The sequence below is a fragment of the Electrophorus electricus genome, chromosome 13 (assembly GCF_013358815.1).
Source record: "Electrophorus electricus isolate fEleEle1 chromosome 13, fEleEle1.pri, whole genome shotgun sequence".
In the NCBI taxonomy this organism is placed as follows: Eukaryota; Metazoa; Chordata; class Actinopteri; order Gymnotiformes; family Gymnotidae; genus Electrophorus; species Electrophorus electricus.
In genome coordinates, this window is record NC_049547.1 from 9,604,281 (window position 1) to 9,618,070 (window position 13,790).

The 13,790-nt window shown below is 42.8% G+C and overlaps 1 protein-coding gene across 3 annotated transcripts in view; it reads left to right on the forward strand.

Moving 5' to 3' along the window:
- Window positions 1–1,173: 1,173 nt before the first annotated feature.
- The window catches only part of akap6 (A kinase (PRKA) anchor protein 6), a 107,626-nt gene continuing 95,009 nt past the window's right edge, over window positions 1,174–13,790 (forward strand). For 2 of the 3 annotated variants that reach the window (XM_035532551.1, XM_035532553.1), the window contains exons 1-2: window positions 1,174–1,280; window positions 11,995–12,381. In XM_035532551.1, the coding sequence (XP_035388444.1) occupies window positions 12,064–12,381 (318 nt within the window). In that variant the 5' untranslated portion in view covers window positions 1,174–1,280; window positions 11,995–12,063. Of the gene's footprint in view, window positions 1,281–1,342; window positions 1,539–11,994; window positions 12,382–13,790 lie in introns of those variants that run through there. The other variant, XM_035532552.1, reaches the window with a different exon arrangement.

Sequence of the window (13,790 nt, forward strand, 5' to 3'; positions counted from 1 at the left end):
GTTCAACCTCGTAACATTGTTGCCATCCAATGGAATTAATGTGTAAATACAGGCACACAGTGAGCTGCTGTGAACTACAGGCACATATCCCGCCACTGCCTTCACATACCCGCGCTTCCTCCACTCCCACAAGCTAGCACAAAGAAAGGCGTCCCATCTGGAAGTGGAGCAATGATACCCGATTTACATTTTGGGTGTGCAAAAAGAGAAGAAATAAAAAATCCTTATTAACTGAAGACGTCTGGAAAAAAATGCATGTTGCTTCTTTGCCCAAGGACAACGATTATTTAAAGCAGGAATAGTCAGAGGCAATGGGCTGTAAGTTACAGCAGAGTCTGAGCAGCTTTCACTCGTTCTATTTAAATTAGGATAAAATCAATTTGGATTAATTAATTAAAATTAATAAGGAATTAATTAGGGTAAAAGGTAAAACTTAGATAACAGTACTGAAGTAATGTATAACTTGTTACTGGCTATTGCTTCAGTTTCTCCGTACATTTTCTCTGTACTTGTAACTTAACATAAGGTAGCATTGAATGCTTTAGAATTATGTCATCATGGTGGTTCAAATCATTAAGTTAAATCATTTCAGTATAGCCCTCGGAGAGACCTTCTATGAACAAAAGATGGAAATTTATTCAAACAATACATGAGTCTCTAATTTGTTTACACAAAAGTCAGCAAAACTGTAACTCTTTAGTCTCATAATAAAAGCTTATTTAATAATAGATTTTGTTCAATTAATGTAAATTTAAAAATAGCAAAATATAAGTTGCTATATAAGTTATATATGATCTATATAACAATATAATATGTTTACAAGGAACACAATAATTATAGGGGAAAAAAAATATTATTCATATTTTGTAAACTGCTCCAAACTGAAGATTTCATGTTTTGTCTAGTGAAGAATTTAATGTAACTATTACTAACTGGGAGTAAGCTTGAATGTGAATCTGATAGAGTGCATTAAATGAAGACTGTTCTTGTTGATGTAGTGCAACTGTTTCCACTGCTTCTCCCTGCTTGCCTTCCTGTAGCCCCTCCCACCTGGAGCACCACACCGCTCCAGGCCAATCACAATGCAGCATGTCCACTCCATCACTCCTTAGTTTCCAAGGCAACAGAGCTGCTCTTGTGAAAGGAGCTGCATCATCAGCATCCGACAGGCCGCTGGCCGCTAGAGCAGGCAGCTCCGCAGCAGCTCTTAGCAGGCACCTCCCCCGCACTGCACCCTGTACTGACGCCCTGCACACGAAATGGAGTAGAGGAGGAACAGGGTGAGTGCCGCGCTTCTCTGCTTTCTCTCTGCCCAGAGTCTCTGCTGCTGCTTTCGGCAGTGTCGGGGTGATGGAGCCGGATGCTTACGTAAGGCTTCGCCAGCAGAAGATTCTATTCCCGGCAGCTAGTTGCTAATGGCGTTAGTGATGACTGGCAAGGCTTTGTTAAAGGGGCCTGCATAGACAGGGGCTGTCGCATACACAAGCAGCATCCGCTGGAGGAAGACCCACACATACACATACGCGCACGCATAGCTGGTAAGGGAGCATCTGTGTGTGTGGTGTGGGATGTTTTTCTTTCTGTTTTGTCCTTGAGGACAGAAGTGACAGAGGGATGTGAATGATCGCACTGTTTTCCGTAACCACCCTCACAGGGCAGCATGATGGGGCATCTTTCTACATTAGCTCTTTGTTTATGTTTGTGTTTGCGTCTGTGTTTGAGCGTACGTTTGGAGTGTGTGTCTTTATGTTTGTTTGTGGCAGTGTTCAGCCATGGCTCTCTACCCTCCTGCTGTGAGGGTAGTGGAGACTAGGGGCTGGGGGTTCATGGTGTGTGGTTACAGGGGCACGCCTGTGTAGCACAGTCCCCAGGGCCTCTGCGCTCTGGAGGCCTGGGGCTCAGCCTCCGTCTCCACCCTGAGCCCTCATCTGCCCTGCCCAGTATGTTGCCCACGCGTCGCCAGTCGTCAGGTGTATGGAAGAAATGGAGCTAATCTTGTTTGTGTGTGTACTTATTTAACAGTTTGCGTGTATTGTGAAGTGCTGTGTTACCGTTTTACAATGTGCGTTTGTGTGTGCACCGTGTAGATTTTTAAATCTCTGTAGTGTGGTTGTGTGTGAATGTGTGTGAGTGCGTGTGTGGTGCTGATAGTGTGGTGCGTGTGAGGAACTCCTCAGCTCCTCCACCCCTTGTCCTGTGAGACATGTGTTTAATTCCGTGCTGAAGCTCTTCCAGAGAGGTGTTTGGGAGAGGTGGGGTGGGTGCGGATACTGAGGCCTGCCCTCTGCTGCTCTCACACCCTGGTCCCTCTCTACAGCTCCTGCCATTGTTTCGTTCCTCTCTGCCGCTGAACTTTCAGACTACGGACCTTCCCGGACAGCTGATTTGCATTAGCGCACCACCAGTATACAGTTTTACATGAGTGCAAATCCTTAACACAACTTGTGTAAGTCAGCCTGTGGGATGATTTAAGGGATTTTTTCCAAACATGTTCTGCTTCGGTGTTGATCCGAGCCGAATACATGTTGTCGGTGGCTCACTAGCCCTGCCCCCTCCACTCAGCCCTTGTGGAGATATGACAGATATATCATTTTTACGATTTGCAGTGTTGAGGGTGGTTATGTCCTTCCTTCGGCTACAATAGGAAACAACTGGCCTTCAGCACAAAGGCCTTACAGGGTGTGGCAGAGGTCCAACATCTACTGTCAGGCTTGAGTTCAGAGCATCATCCAGCCAGTTTCCAAACACACGACAGAGTAATACGCAAGGACGACATTCATTATGTTTGATTAACAGATTAATGATTTCTAAAAATATAGGGTATTGTATTCAAACGCTATAGGGTAGTGGTAGCTGAGTGGATAAAGTCCCCGATTATTAATTGGAAGGTTGCCAGTTTAAGCCTGACCACTGCCAAATTGCCACTGTTGGGCCCCTGAGCAAGGCCCTTAACCCTCAGTTACTCCAGTTGTGTTCAGTCATAACTTTAAGTTGATTTGGATAAAAGTGTCAGGTATATGCTTCAATAAACAAACCCTCCCATGTTTTTCTGGAGAATTTTGTTGTTGTATAGACTGAATTTGTTAGTCTATCTTTAAGTTGTAGCATCATGCTCTGTGCAGTTCAGTTGGGTTATGTTGTCATGGCAACCAAAGGTGTGCGCAAGCAGAATAAATAAAAGGGTCTGTCTTGTAGTCATTGTGTTCATTGTGTTCACAATGTGCTATCCAGGAAGTAGATCCTTTAAAAAACAACAAACAGTATACAATGTCTCTAATGATAGTTTCTCATAAGCAGTGTGTGTTTGTGAGTGTGTTTGTAAGTGTGACATAATGTCATAATATCATGCAGTATATCCAACTGTGCAATCCAGTAAACATACCACAGTGCTCGAGTAAAGTAAAGTATCTGGGGTACAGTAACCTGACAGGACAGGCAGATATGGAGCAGTATCTGGTGTACTGTAACCTGACAGGACAGGCAGATATGGTGCAGTATCTGGGGTACTGTAACCTGACAGGACAGGCAGATATGGTGCAGTATCTGGGGTACTGTAACCTGACAGGACAGGCAGATATGGAGCAGTATCTGGGGTACTGTAACCTGACAGGACAGGCAGATATGGTGCAGTATCTGGGGTACAGTAACCTGACAGGACAGGCAGATATGGAGCAGTATCTGGTGTACTGTAACCTGACAGGACAGGCAGATATGGAGCAGTATCTGGTGTACTGTAACGTGACAGGACAGGCAGATATGGTGCAGTATCTGGGGTACAGTAACCTGACAGGACAGGCAGATATGGAGCAGTATCTGGGGTACTGTAACCTGACAGGACAGGCAGATATGGTGCAGTATCTGGGGTACTGTAACCTGACAGGACAGGCAGATATGGTGCAGTATCTGGGGTACTGTAACCTGACAGGACAGGCAGATATGGTGCAGTATCTGGGGTACAGTAACCTGACAGGACAGGCAGATATGGTGCAGTATCTGGGGTACAGTAACCTGACAGGACAGGCAGATATGGTGCAGTATCTGGGGTACTGTAACCTGACAGGACAGGCAGATATGGTGCAGTATCTGGGGTACTGTAACCTGACAGGACAGGCAGATATGGTGCAGTATCTGGGGTACAGTAACCTGACAGGACAGGCAGATATGGAGCAGTATCTGGTGTACTGTAACCTGACAGGACAGGCAGATATGGAGCAGTATCTGGTGTACTGTAACGTGACAGGACAGGCAGATATGGTGCAGTATCTGGGGTACAGTAACCTGACAGGACAGGCAGATATGGAGCAGTATCTGGGGTACTGTAACCTGACAGGACAGGCAGATATGGTGCAGTATCTGGGGTACTGTAACCTGACAGGACAGGCAGATATGGTGCAGTATCTGGTGTACTGTAAGCTGACAGGACAGGCAGATATGGTGCAGTATCTGGGGTACAGTAACCTGACAGGACAGGCAGATATGGAGCGGTATCTGGGGTACTGTAACCTGACAGGACAGGCAGATATGGTGCAGTATCTGGGGTACTGTAACCTGACAGGACAGGCAGATATGGAGCGGTATCTGGGGTACTGTAACCTGACAGGACAGGCAGATATGGTGCAGTATCTGGGGTACTGTAACCTGACAGGACAGGCAGATATGGTGCAGTATCTGGGGTACTGTAACCTGCATACTGTTGACATGTGGAAGTACTTCAGCTTCGAAGTGCTGTACACTGGGGATGTACTCTGCCAGGAGAAAGCCAAGGGGATTTGTAAATGTATTGACCTACACTTTATCACCTGTGAGATGTTTATAAGTGTAATGAAGTATGCTTTCTCTCTGCCTGTGACATGTGTTACTGCAAACCTCAGAAAAACACCCCTGTTAGACTTTCAGTATAAATCAATTCCAGGCATGTATTATAGTCATCTTATTATTATAATCTTTTGGAGAAACAATATTCTGACTTCTCTTATATAATAATATATGGTGAGTTTGTTTGTTTGTTTAATAGGAATGTAGGAATATATAATATCTAATATAATAATATATGGTTTGTTTATTTAGCTAGGAATATGTATTGTCTAATATAATAATACGTGGTTAGTTGATTTATTTAGAAAAGAATATATAATGTCTAATATAGTAATTCTATATGATTAGTTTGTTTATTTAGATAGGAATGTGTAATATGATAATATATGCTGAGTTAGTCCAAAGAAAAGGATGAAACAATCAAAAGTACAGTGCCCATCCCTCCCCAAAAAATGGTGGTTGCTGTGGTTTATTTGGTTATTTCTGCCATGAATTATTGAGGATCAGCCAATGCTGCTCAAAACAGATGCTCATGTCCAGAGTGACTTACAAAAGTGCTTTGTACAGCAGCCTTTTATGCTGAACTCAGTCCTAGTTCATTACACACTGTTCTAGATATGGGTGTGAGTTTTACTGCTGGTACTTTTGCTTCCAGAAGGGAATACTAGTTTTCTGCCATAGGAGTATTGTGCTTAACTGGGCCAGAGGAACAAAGAACATTAAAGCTAAAATGCATATTCATGTCTTAAAACCAAGAATTCTCCCTGGCATTCTTCGGTGAATAAAAAGCTTATTTAGATGTTGGCTACGAAATAAGAGTCATGTGAAGAATTTAATCTGATTTATAGCACCCGTGTTGAGTGAGTAACGTCATTCTCTTGACGAAGGCTGACGTTGAAATGCACTGGAGAGATTCTTTGTCTGTTTCCCTAATATTTAATAAAAGCTTTTTTTATTAACTGAAGAGTGCCAGGGAGAATTTGAGAGGTTTTGAGGTCCAGAACCCTAGTCCATAGAGCACCTTCTAAACGTATACGACTGTTTCCCTTCAAGGCGCACTCTCTATGTGTTTTTCTCAATACTATATATGTCTGCTCAATTTGTGGAATAATAAGCATTTTGCAGTAAAGGTGTGATTTATTTTTTTAAATAGCAAGCTGTTTTTACACCGTGTATTATTACCAAAAGCAGAAACCACTAAAACCATTAGAAACTAGAGTGCCACTGAGTGCCATGGAAGACCACTCATTTTTTAAACATCATGCCGAACGTGCTGCCAGGTAATCGGAGTGTAGCCTGCTGGAAGTGATGCTGCATGACTCAGTGGGGAGAGATGATGGTGGGGGATGAAGTAGAGTAATAAAGAAGAGAATGAGATAGTGGCTTCATACAGTCTGAGAAGGTCACTTGCCTAGGGAAGGAAATCACGCAGTGTGTCACAGGAGCCTCTACGATATATGTTTATTTTAGAGTCAGTGTAGCTTTAAATACATAAGTGACCTTCCTCACGGCCCAGTGTCCTGTTTACTACTGTCTGCTCATGTTCCACAAAGACATACTGCATGCTGACCTCTAGAAGGGCAGAGAGAGAGAGAGAGAGAGAGAGAGAGAGAGAGAGAGAGATTGAGATTTACTGTTTGTAACATAATTTTCTTAGAAATAAGATGACTGTCTGGAAGAAAGATTACGTCACCATTTACAGTACTTAATAATACATAATCTAGGATTATGTAAATGTACTGTATTCCATTTAGAATATTATGTTTTATGTCTGTACCACATTCCACATTATTGTGCAAATTGGATTTAATTGTCATAAAGATTTAACTTTTTGTTTTTCAATTAAACTCATGGATGGTATTGTGTCTCAGGGCTCTTTGAATCACTGAAATCAATCTCAGACACCTGTGATAATTAGTTTGCCAGGTGAGCTCAATTAATGGAAAACTATTTAAGAAGGACATTCCACATTATTAAGCAGGCCACAGGTTTCAAGCAATATGGGAAAGAAAAAGGCTCTCTGCTGCCGAAAAGTGTCAAGTAGTGCAATGCCTTGGACAAGGTATGAAAACATCAGATATTTCACGAAAACTTAAGCGTGATCATCGTACTGTGAAAAGATTTGTGGCTGATTCAGATGGGTTTGTGCAGATAAAGGTATAATGAGGAAGGTTTCTGCCAGACAAATTCATCGGATTAAGAGAGCAGCTGCTAAAATGCCAATACAAAGCAGCAAACGGGTATTTGAAGCTGCTGGTGCTTCTGGAGTCCCACGAACCTCAGTGTGTAGGATCCTCCAGAGGCTTGCAGTCGTGCATAAAGCTACTATTCGGCCACCCCTAACCAGTGCTCACAAGCAGAAACTGTTGGGCCCAGACATACATGAAGACTAATTTTCAAACAGTCTTGTTTACTCATGAGTGCCGTGCAACCCTGGATGCTCCAGATGGATGGAGTAGTGGATGTCCACCATGTCCCAACAAGGCTGCGACGTCAGCAAGGAGGAGTCATGTTTTGGGCCGGAATCATGGGGAGAGAGTATAGAGTTTATGACTGACCAGTTCTTTCCATGGTACAAAAAGAAGAACCGTGCCTTCCGTAGCAAAATCATCTTCATGCATGACAATGCACCATCTCATGCTGTAAGAATATCTCTGTCATTGGCTGCTACGGGCATAAAAGGAGAGAAACTCCTGGTATGGCTACCATCCTCCCCTGACCTCAACCCTATTGAGAACCAAAAGATCTCTGAGGGTCTCTGAGGCTGCTTCACATCAAAACAGCAGCTCTGGGAGGCTATTCTGACATCCTGCAAAGAAATTCAAGCGGAAACTCTCCAAAAACTCAAGTTCAATGGATGCAAGAATTGTGAAGCTGATATCAAAGAAGGGGTCCTATGTTAACTTGGCCTGTTAAGATGTTTGTTTTTTGGGGGGGGGGGGTTGTTTTTATTTTTTTTAAATTGAATATAGCTTTTGATTTCAGTAAATGTGACCTCTTAATGCTGCAAATTCAACAAATGACTATTTTCACTTCTTTACAACCTAAATGTTTTGAAGCTGTTGTGCCTAATTTGGAACAGTGCATTTTGAGTTTATTTTTGAAAAAAATACTGTTATTATTGGGAGGTTTGTTCAATAAAATTTGATTTTATAATCTAACTCTTGATGACTTGAAAATTATACTGACTGTCATATTTGCATTGACCATTTAGGAAAATCAGAGAAAAAATATAATTTTGCATAATAATTCAGTGTATTAGGTTCTGCCACAAAGCAGGAAGAATTAAAAACTCAGTCAGTATTTTCTCACCAGTGATCCTTCATATTTCTCACATCTTAAACAAAGGTCAAAATATGGCCATTTGTTTCCTGTTTCTATAAATAATTCCTGGTGTGTGCTTGGCAGCTCCTCCCTTTCACCTCCACCATGATGCACATGCACACACACGCGCACACACACACGCACACAAGGTTCATAGCAGCAGTGCTGTGAAAATTGCATTACAGTAACTCAGATGATGCTAGTCATGTTGACTCACTGCTTGGCAGGAAATGGGTTTTAAACACAGTTAAAGGGCTTAATTGTGATGTTACTCCATACTAGTACAGCACTGTGTGTGTGTGTGGAGCCAAAAACACATCACATGCACTCTTACCAGTCTTCAAGCCTTCTAATCCCACTCACTCCTACCTCCCAGCCATCCAATGACATTCACTTCTAACACCCAGCCCTCCAACCACAGCACTTCTTCCACACAGCCCTACAGCAGTATTGATTTTGACTCCTCTGGATTAGCTGAGGCAGTGATCAGTGTTACAGGCCTGTGTAAGAACACCATGTTCCTTATACAATCCTATCCCACCACTGTTCTACAGAAATTTCTGGCCCTAATTTATGGCACTTCTTGGTAGATTTGTACTGACAGACATCTCAATATCATTGTAAAATGTTATTTTCATTAAGTAGTATTTTAGTTCCTCAATATACCTATTTGAACAAATTAAAAGGTTATTCTTGTTACTGTTCCCTTGGTAATCCTGCTCTCAGTCAGCGTGATCCTGTTCATATTTTTATATTGCTGTTCATTTCCCAACAGCTCTACCACATGGCGGATCATTTCTGCTGTAGGTGGTGAATGGTTGCAGGTGTTTGCTGGACTGTTTCTTCTTGGCTTGCTTTTACCATCATGACTGTGTATGAAAACTCATTCTAGTTCTCAGAAGTAAACCAGGAGCTCGACCACATCTAACTAATATGATTGTCAGTAGGCATTTTGAAGACTCAGTGTTACTGACTCCTGGTGTTTGGAGAGCCTGAGTATTGCAGCTAGTCTCCTGTCCCTGGGAGTTCTTGGTGTAAGATAGTGTTAGATAGTGCCAGAAGCTTTTAGCATTCAAGAGAATTTGTTAACCACATGGTCTGCTCAATGATGCTGTGTGTAATTGCTCAGTTCGGTACCCAGCAGGACACTAGAGCTGAGTGTCCCGGTGGATCTTGATGGAAGGTGCTGAATGAGTCATGCACTGCTTTGTTTTCGTGTGGCAACTTCATCTCACTCTGACATACACAGGCAGTAATGGGAATCTGAAGCATGATGCTACCCACTGTTTACAAGCCTAAAGGTTTCCTGTGGAGATAGTGAGAAAAAGAGAGAGAAGGAGATTGATTGTTAATGAATTATTTTGTAAATAATATGTGTTTGTTTATATTCCTATTTATTTTCCTTTTTTTGTTGTTTTTTTTTGTTTATGTTACCTTGGTGGTAATGTGACTTGTAACATTTTGCAAATAAAGATTTGTTGAATTGGACTGTGAGAGAGTGAGAGAGAGATAGAGAGTGAGTGTACTCTCTCCTTCAGAAGAACTGTGATTTGATCCTCACTTCTCATTAGGGAACATCGCACCTGGTAGGAAGTACTAGGCTGTTGATAGGTTCTTAGGCTCTCTCTCCCTCACATCAGTACACCTCTCCCTCTCTCTTTCTCTCTTGCCCTGCCTCTTACCCTCTCTCTCCCTGCTCCCGCACTCCCTCCATCTCTCTATCTCTCGCCCTCTCTCTGGTGTGGGTAAGAGCGATGTCACACTGTGATTGTCCTAGCAGCAGAGTGAGAGGCGCAGGCAGGGCTGAGAAGGCAGCTTTACTCTCCGGCTAACCTGAATGGGGATTTGTGTTCTTTAGGCAGTTGAAGAGTTCAGGATTCCCTTTTAAGGCTGGCTGGATATGTGAAAGCAGAGGGAGTCTGTCTCCTCCTTTCAACGGGACAGTGGGAGGTGCTCAGAGCCTCCAGTCTGACTAGTCCTACCTCCACAGACATAACACAGCTAAATGCAAACAGCTGTTTAGGGGCCTGTGAATGTGTGTAATACAGCTGTTTTAGAGGCCTGGGGAGGGGCCTGTGAATGTGTGTAACTCACTATGAGAGTAACTGGTTTACTGGATGATACTGAAGAAAATCAACATCACAATATTTTCCTGACATGCAACATGGCATCTGTTGATATTTGACTTTACATTAATAAATTGAAAAACATGACCCCCAGATTCAGAAAACCCTGAAGACCCAAAAGCATGAGGTACAAACCAGCTGTGTCATGCTTGGACTGGATTGTTCTCATCTTAGAATATTACAGTAATTCAGAGGGAAGCTGTACACTGAATTGCCATATTTAATAGAAATTATTTCAGATTTTTAGCAAGAAAATGTTCTTCTTATTTACCTTCCATTTATTTTCAGTTGTGCCATAGATGCAGGAGAGATATGCATTATTATGGTTATAATGCACACGAACTAAATATTTTCTATTTCATTTCAAATCTGTCAAATATCAAATATTTCATCTATTGGTTGATAGAAAATGTACATCGTAGAAAATGAACATCGTGATCTGAAACCAGTGCCCATGTGGTATTATAGATGGTATAGTGCACATCTCTGTCCCACAGGACTCATTTCCTAGTGTTCTTTCTGTCCTCTGTGGACAGGCAGGGTGGCTAAAAGGAGCGGAAAGGGCAGGGAGTCTGAGCGGAGCAGGGCCCCTGACCGCTGGGCTCTGATAGGGCGATACAGAACAAGCTTTACATTAAAACAGCAGCACAGTGTCTGTCTAGGAACATGGATGTCCTTCAGCACAGCTTGATTTATCAGTGATGCATTCAGCACTATGTAAGCAATGTAACTTTAATGTAGGTGAAAGGTGAAATAACTTTGTAATAATATAGGATTTTGAGTTTAATATATGTAGATATAGTTTATATGTGTGTTTATATATTGCTCACCTTTGCCATAGGGGTGTGTTCCTGGTATTTTGTGAATTATTGTTCTCATGTTGTAGCATTTACTCACTGTTAGTGTCCCAAAGCTGCAAAAGGTACAACAGTCAAGGAAATCAAGCTGACAGCTGGAGAGCACACACAAACACTCCACACAGAGCTTCTCCTTCCTAGACAAGGACCAGTGCAGTCTAATCAGTCCTATCACTGAGGACCAGTGCAGTCTGATCAGTCCCCTTTATTAGACACCAAAGGGAGCATGAAGTGCCCGGCCAGACAGATTAGAAAGTAGCTCAGTGCTTCTTCACACATCTGGGATATTAGCAGGCCAAGACCCTGCTCAGTGAATGAAAATCACTACTGGAGTTACAGAGCAAACAGGAACAAATCACTACTGGAGTTACAGAGCCAATGCAGAGAGAGCTAATCAGACAGAGGCAATCAGAGAGTGAGACTGTGCATTAGGCAGAATTTGATGCCTCACTGCTAAGGATAAATGTGAGTTTATGCAGTCTCCTGAACAGCACACTACTGCAGCCACATGCTGCTACTTTTATGTGTGTGTTTCTTGTTTTTTATCAAGAGAAAGATGTAGCAGAATTCACCTTTCTGCGAACAATGTCCTATTTATTTCAAAAAGAAACAATACTCAGAGGTTAAAGGTCTTTCGTTCCACTTCTATGGTCTCTAACGTCATCAGGCGAGTGAGAGCAGAGCGTGTGCTTCCAGTGGACTTGCATCCTAATTTCTCTGCATGCCTTTTCCTCTCATATAGTAAACATAATCTGCTGGCTTGTTTTATTTCTCCCTCCTTCTCTTCCTCCTCCTCATTCTTCTTCCTCTTCCCTCTCTCTGTCTCTCTCCCCTTCTCCCTCCTCCTCTCCTCCTCTCTCCTTCTGCTCCAGCTCTTTCAGAGGACTCCATTCTCAGGATCTATTGGGCTTTTTTTTGTTTTTTGGTGTTTTTTTTTTACCATGAGCATCGTGGTGTCACCTGTGGCCAGTGAGGCCGCTTCCCCCATGATCACCTCCGTCACCCCCACCCTGGAGCTGAGCCTTGACGAGGAGCAGCATAGAGGAGGTGGCAGTGGAGAGGACCGGGGCCCAGACCACCAGTGCAGTTACCAGAAACCCCCTCCCCTGCACACAGGAGCAGACTGGAAGGTGGTGCTCCACCTGCCTGAGATAGAGACCTGGCTTAGAGCCACAGCAGACAGAGTGAGAGATCTCACACACTCGGTGCAACAGGACAGCCTCAACAAGCATGTGGACGTCCACCTGGTCCAGCTCAAGGTAAGAGGGGCAATTTTACCCTGCAGCCTGCACGCTCAACTACACACCACCCTGGTTAAGAGATCTACCCCGCATCTACACACAGGTCACTTTAGTAGGGTCTCCAGTCTTACAGTAAAATGCTGCCATGCACATTAGATTTCAACTGTCCACACCCTGTTCATATAGTCCAGCTCACCATATATTTGGTTTGTGGAACAGATGCCTCTTTAAGGACCAAATATCTCCTCTTTAAGGACCAAATTTGTCTTATATTCTAATAAAATGGATGCTCTGCACAGGACAGAGAATCTATTGCCTCAAGCCTTGTAAAAGCCTGTGGGAACGAGGCTTAGCATAGAGAATTACAGTATGCAGACTGAACCCATAGGGTGTGGAGAGCCTCTCCCTTTGGAGACTCATTTGATTAGAGGTGCTTCAGCAGCTCAAAGGGCAGGGCTCTAATTGCATTTCACCAAGCAGTATGGAATAGCTAGGCCTCAATAGATGTTGGAGCTGAGCAGTTTAGCATGGGGTAGCCATCAATCAGTATAATGTTTAGTATGGTGCAAAGTATGTAGTTCAGTGTGGTGGTCAGTATGGCGTTATGTGTGGTGTTCAATATGGCTGTTACGATCAAAACACTAGCGCTCTCGTTCTGTTAAGATGTCATGTGATAACACTTCTCCAGAGATTTTCCCAACAGTTTTTATATTCCCCATTATGAGCAACTATATGAGGTTTTGATTTTGTAATAATGTAAGCAAAGGACACAGAGCTTCAAAACTCCTTTATCTCTTTTGGATTTATAACTACTGACCCATGAAGAACCATAGATATGTGTTATTGATATGTACCATAGATATGCATTATTGATATGTACCATAGATATGTATTACTGATATGTACCATATATATGTATTACTGATATGTACAAGAGATATTTATTGTAGATATGTACTATAGTGTGACGGGGCAAGCCAGCTCAGACGCTCGCGGATGTAGAGCGATGGATTTATTGTATTCCAAGTTCGTGGTGGGTGAACAAGCCAGGGTCAAAACCAAGAAAGCAAAGACAGGGGTGATCCAAATCATTATGGTAAACAGTCCGAGTCAAAAAACCAGAGAGCAATCATAAACCAGGCAAACTATTCCAAAAAGGGCAGGCAAAAATCCGAAGACAGAAAAGCGAAAAACCAAAACCGATACATGGGAGAGAAATCAAGAAAAGAACACTCGGTGTGCACAGTATATACTAGTGGCAATACTTCACAATACTGGGAAGTTCTAGGCAGGTTTAAATACAGCTGAATGTAGAGAAACAGGTGATATGAATATTCTGGTGCTGATCTGAAGAAATGTGTATGATTGGTTGAGTCGTTAGCCAGGTGACGAACAGCATGTTGTGTGTTGTAATGTGCTTGGGGTTT